We start from the raw sequence: 5222 nt of genomic DNA, 5'->3' as shown, positions 1-5222 counted from the left end.
GCCGCGACTCCAAAGCAAACAGAGGAGGAAGTGGATCATTTGTTTGAAGTTTTCGGTGCGATGGCCGCTCGGGTCAGCGCTCTGCAGCCCAAGCCAGGGGTTTCTGTTCTCCCAACCAAGCCGGAGTGCAGGGAAGGAGGAAGAGCCTGCAGTGCAGGGGCGGGGAAGAGGGCCCAGATGCCATTGCTCGGCCTTGGATGAAACACCCACTGAAGTTATAGCTGGGGCAAGCCTCGGCCCAGCCGGGGCTAAGGGGGATAACTGGGCAGAGACTGAGCGCTGGGGCGCCCTGGTATTGACAAGCTTTCAAGAGCTGGGCTCGTTTTTATTTTTATACAGAAACAGCCACCATTGCCCCCCTCGTCTCTGCCATGCCGATATCAGTATGAATCATTGAAGCACACTTTGTTTACTAAAACCTGGAACACGTTACTTGCTTAGAGACAGTTTCTTTAATATTTTTTTTTTCAGTTTTAGAGTGTTGAGTCCCGGGGACTGTGAGAAAAGGCAGGATTTATCAAACACCCTTTTAAAGGGCAGACACGCATCTTAACAACTTAAATTGCTGGGGATGTGAGCTATTTCCCCTTGCGGAGCCTGCCAGGTTTCAGTAAAAATTTGAAAGAACGAGTAAGGCTCCGAGGGAGGGGAGGAGGGCGGCGGGGGGTGCTGGGCACGAAGCCCTCCAGGGCGCAGAGCCGCGGCCGGACGCGGGTCCGGCCACTTGAAGTCCGAGCGCGCAGAGCCCGCTGGGTTTCCGCGGGAAATGTCCGCGAGCCGCGGAGCCGCCGCCCGGCGCGGCCGTTGGGCGCGCGGCCGCCGCTCCCCCCGCGCGGAGCGGAACGGGACGGCCGCGCGCGCGCCGGCGGAGGGGAGCTCGCGCGCGGGCGCGTGCCCAGTTAAACGCACGCGCGCAACGTGGACGCACGCGGACAAGCGCGCGGGCACGCGCGCACGGGGGCGCGCGCGCGGAGACGCGAGCAGAAACGGCCACGCGCGCACAGGCGCGCGGAGTCACTCGGTGCGGCCGCACAACCGCCCCCTCCGGCGCAGCGCAGCGCAGCGCGGGGCAGGGCGGGCCCGGCACGGCCGCCCGCCGGCCGCTTCGCGTTCTTTCCCCCCTCCCCCTTGTCCCTCCCCCTCTCCTTCCTCCCGAAAGTTTTTTTGGGCCTGCCCGCCCGGGTGATTCAGTCGCGGTGTCAATCACCCTGCCCTCCTCCTCCTCCCCTTTCCCGCCGCCGGCTCCTCCTCCCGGGGGTAAGTCACAAACTTTATAAGTTGAGCTTTCCCCGAGCCCCCTGGAAGCGGCGAGCGGGCGCGGCGGCCGGGCGGGCTGGTGGCTGTGTCGGCGGCGGGGGGAGGCTGCGAGCAGGGGCGCTGGAGGCTGTGCCTTACCCACGCCGTGACTCCTCGTGTCCGAGTGCCGCTGCCCCACTCGCTTCCCCCCTCGCTCGCCGAAGATGTCCACAGCCCTGGTGTCGCCCACCATCTTCGACTTGAGCGAAGTTTTATGCAAGGTAAGGGCGCCGGCGGGGGTTCCGCCGCCAACTTCGGGGCTTTTCAGCTTCGTTAGGGCTCGTGTTCGGGCTTTCCCCCTTCCCCTCCCCCCACTTCGTTTTCTGATCGTGAGCAAGTTCAGCGCCGGGACCGGAGGGCGCGGGGCGAGATCCGAGCGCGGCCGCCCCGTTTCGGGACTCCGGGGTCTCTCCCGCCCGCGTTTCCCGCCTCGGCCGCTCCGGAGGAGGAAGGGTGGGGGAGCCGCCCGCGCTCCCGGCGGGCTCGGCCGCGGCGCCGAGCGGGGGGGGGCCGGATCCTTCCCGTGCCCCCGGGGCCGCCGCGCTACAACACGCCCGGGCGCGGCGCGGAGGGCGGCGGCGCTGCCGCGGGGCCGGGCGGGGAAGGAGCGGGCGGACGGGCGGGCTCCTTCCCCGCGGGGCTCGGCCGCCCCTCGCCGGCCGCGCTGCGGGAGCGGTTGGGCGGGCGCCGCGCCGCGCGCTGCCCTTCCCGCGCGCCGCCGTCCCCGCGGGCGCTCCCGGGGAAGCGCTCCCGTCGCGCGGGGTTTTCGGGCGCCCCCCCGCGCCGGGCGCTCGGCTGGCCACGGGACCGCTCCGCGCCGCGGACGGGGAGGGGCGCGGCAGGGGGCCCGCGCGTGGGGCGGCGGAGGGGGGCTGCAGCAGACGTGGCCGCGGGGGAGATGTCGGGGCACGGCTGTCGGGGCAGGGCGGCCGCCGCCGTTCCCCGGGCCGCGACAGTGGCCGGCGGTGGGGTGCCGCGCCGCGCTCTCGGGGCTGCGTGGCGATGTCGGAGGAGGTGGTGGCAGTAGCATTGACGTGACCGGCTCTTGCTTTGTCCCCGCAGAGCAACAAGATGCTGAATTACGGCCCCTCGGGTGTCAGCGGGTGCCTGCTGGACAGGAAGGCGGTGGGCACCCCGGCGGGCGGGGGTTTCCCTAGGAGGCACTCTGTCACCCTGCCCAACTCCAAGTTTCACCAGAACCAGCTCCTCAGCAGCCTGAAAGGGGAGCCGGCTCCCATGCTGGGCCCCCGCGAAAGCCGCTTCCGGGACCGCTCCTTCTCCGAGGGTGGCGAGCGCCTACTGCAGCAAAAGCAGCCCGGGGGACAGGTCAACTCCAGCCGCTACAAAACGGAGCTGTGCCGCCCCTTCGAGGAGAACGGCGCCTGCAAGTATGGTGACAAGTGCCAGTTCGCCCACGGCATCCACGAGCTGCGGAGCCTAACCCGTCACCCCAAGTACAAGACCGAGCTGTGCCGCACTTTCCACACCATCGGCTTCTGTCCCTATGGGCCGCGCTGCCACTTCATCCACAACGCGGAGGAGCGCCGCGCCGTGGCGGGGAGCCGGGAGCCGGCCGTCACCGACAGACCCCGCCTGCAGCACAGCTTCAGCTTCGCCGGCTTCCCCAGCACTGCTGCCAGCGGGCTGCTGGACAGCCCCACCTCCATCACACCGCCGCCCATGCTGAGCGCCGACGACCTGCTGGGCTCCCCCACCTTGCCTGACTGCGCCAGCAACCCTTTCACCTTCTCCAGCCAGGAGCTGGTCAGTCTCTTTGCCCCCAGCATGGGGGTGCAGGTGCCCAGCGGGAGCTCCCCCACCACCTTCTTGTTCAGGCCCATGTCCGAGTCCCCCAACATGTTTGACTCGCCACCCAGTCCTCAGGACTCCCTCTCTGACCAGGAGGGCTATCTGAGCAGCTCCAGCAGCAGCCACAGCGGCTCAGATTCCCCTATCCTGGACACCTCAAGACGTCTTCCCATCTTCAGCAGACTCTCCATCTCCGACGACTAATCTGGGGTTTGCTCTTGCCCCTCCCCACCTCTATTACAATGTTAAGCTGAACTCCCCCCACCTTGTCCCCAGTAGTCCAAGCTGGATGTTAACATGTCCACCTGCCTGCCTGATACCCACTGGCTTAAACCTTAAGTGCCAAAATTACGATGAGAAGCAATAACGTTTACAAAATTAGTGCCTTTTAACACTTTTCACTGTGACTGTATTACCTCTCCAGCTGCAGAGGGCACCAGCAGCTCTGTGCACTTCCAGATGTGCAGGAAATGTCCGAATCCGGCTCCCTCCACTGGCCACGTACTGCATCGCCCTCTCCCAGTCCCTTCCCAACTGGCCAGTTTCTGCTAGGCTGCAGGCACGTGGGCGAGTGTTAACATCCAGTCCTCTTTCTCCCCTCCCCTTAAAAGACGAAATCTTGCCTGGATCTGCTCAGGTCTGTGGGAAGAAAAGCTGAGAACGGACAAAGATTGTAACATGAGTGGGACTTCGACTGGGAGGAAGAAAACAAAAGAAAAGCAAAAAACAGATGGACTATGAGAGACTTGATTTTGGTGCTAAAAGTTCCCCATGTATACATGTGACATCTTAAAACAAATAAAGAAATAGAGGGGTGGGGCTAACAGAAGTCATTCCACACACACAAGTTCGTGTAAACAAAGTTCCAGTAGACATAGCTTTAATGGTTTTGCTCTAGAGTACTTTAGACCTATCTTAGAGCACTCACGCCAAGCTTTTTATTATTTTTTCTGGGTTTTTAATTTTGTATAACTTTTCAGAAATTGGAGAGCAAATTTTGCTTGTCACTGCACAACAATATAAAAAGCTTATTTAACTTATCAAAACGTATTTATTGCCAAAACCTTTGCTTTTTAATTTTGTTCATATTTATCGGGATGATGAATCCATAGAATATATTCTTTTATGTTTAAATTATGATCTTCCATATTAATCTTAAGATTGTGAAGTGTCTTTTTTCCTTTTTTCCCCACAGTTTAATATATTATACTACAATGACATTTTTTGTAACTTTACACTTTTTTTGGTTATTTTATTTTAAAAAATGAAAAATTAATTTAAAAAAATGCAAAAACTGTGTTTGGATTATTTATTTTAGAACTCCCTTCCCCTTTTTTTTGTGTTGGACTGCAAATGGAGTTGTTGTGCATCTTTGCCTTTTCTCTTCTCCTTCTCTTCTCCTTTCCCGGGTCTTGCCTACCTGGGCTTTAGAATGTACATACCTGAGCTCTGTCGCGAGACAACGTGGAAGGAAGACCATTTTCTTCCTCTTATTGTATAGATTCTTCAAGGAGAAAAGCCTTGGGCTCAAAGTGCCTATCTGAAGACATTCCAAATACAGTTTGTCTTTGCATTTCTGTATTCCAAGTTTGGAGTTTTCCTTGCCAAGGTGAATGGGACTGGCACAAAGAGAATAATGAATGTAATTTTTTTTCCCCCTGTTACTGTTCGCTACACTGCTTTTTCTTCCTCTTTGTGTGAGTTTATTTAAAAGAGAATCTCTTTTGTAATGACTGTTTGCAGTTTAAATCAATAAACCCCAAGTTTTTTCAAGAAACTGACAGTGGAGCTGGTTTTACTTACAAAAATTGAGGGGCTGGTTTGAGACAACCCCACAAATGCAGGTGCTTCCCTTCTCTTGACCCTTGAAGTGCCCACAGTGTGCCCAGGCATCCCTCCATCGATCCTCACTGATTCAGCGGGTCAGCCATGCAAGTGCTTGGGAGCAGATCAGTGGCAGCAAATACCTGGTGGGACCTACCCTGGTGGCCTCTAACCTTCTCTGTCTCTTACGGGGTGCTTGAGTCACTCAGTCTGCTCCTGACAAGTTCTTTCTGATAAGCATGGCTTAAACCTGGGATTGGCTTTTGTTGCCTGTGTGTTTTGTGTGTTCCTGC

General features: G+C 58.5%; 1 protein-coding gene across 1 annotated transcript; it reads left to right on the top strand.

The window, feature by feature from the left end:
* The first annotated feature begins 1043 nt into the window (after positions 1 to 1043).
* ZFP36L1 (ZFP36 ring finger protein like 1) lies at positions 1044 to 4882 on the top strand. The gene is made up of 2 exons (XM_053981412.1): positions 1044 to 1517; positions 2359 to 4882. The coding sequence occupies exons 1-2, from the start codon at positions 1461 to 1463 to the stop codon at positions 3307 to 3309; spliced, it is 1008 nt and encodes a 335-aa protein (XP_053837387.1). The 5' UTR covers positions 1044 to 1460; the 3' UTR covers positions 3310 to 4882.
* Positions 4883 to 5222: the final 340 nt, after the last annotated feature.

The sequence above is a fragment of the Vidua macroura genome, chromosome 6 (genome assembly GCF_024509145.1).
Source record: "Vidua macroura isolate BioBank_ID:100142 chromosome 6, ASM2450914v1, whole genome shotgun sequence".
Taxonomy (NCBI): domain Eukaryota; kingdom Metazoa; phylum Chordata; class Aves; order Passeriformes; family Viduidae; genus Vidua; species Vidua macroura.
Note: the sequence above shows the minus strand (reverse complement) of the source record. Positions and strands in the feature narration are given on the sequence as shown.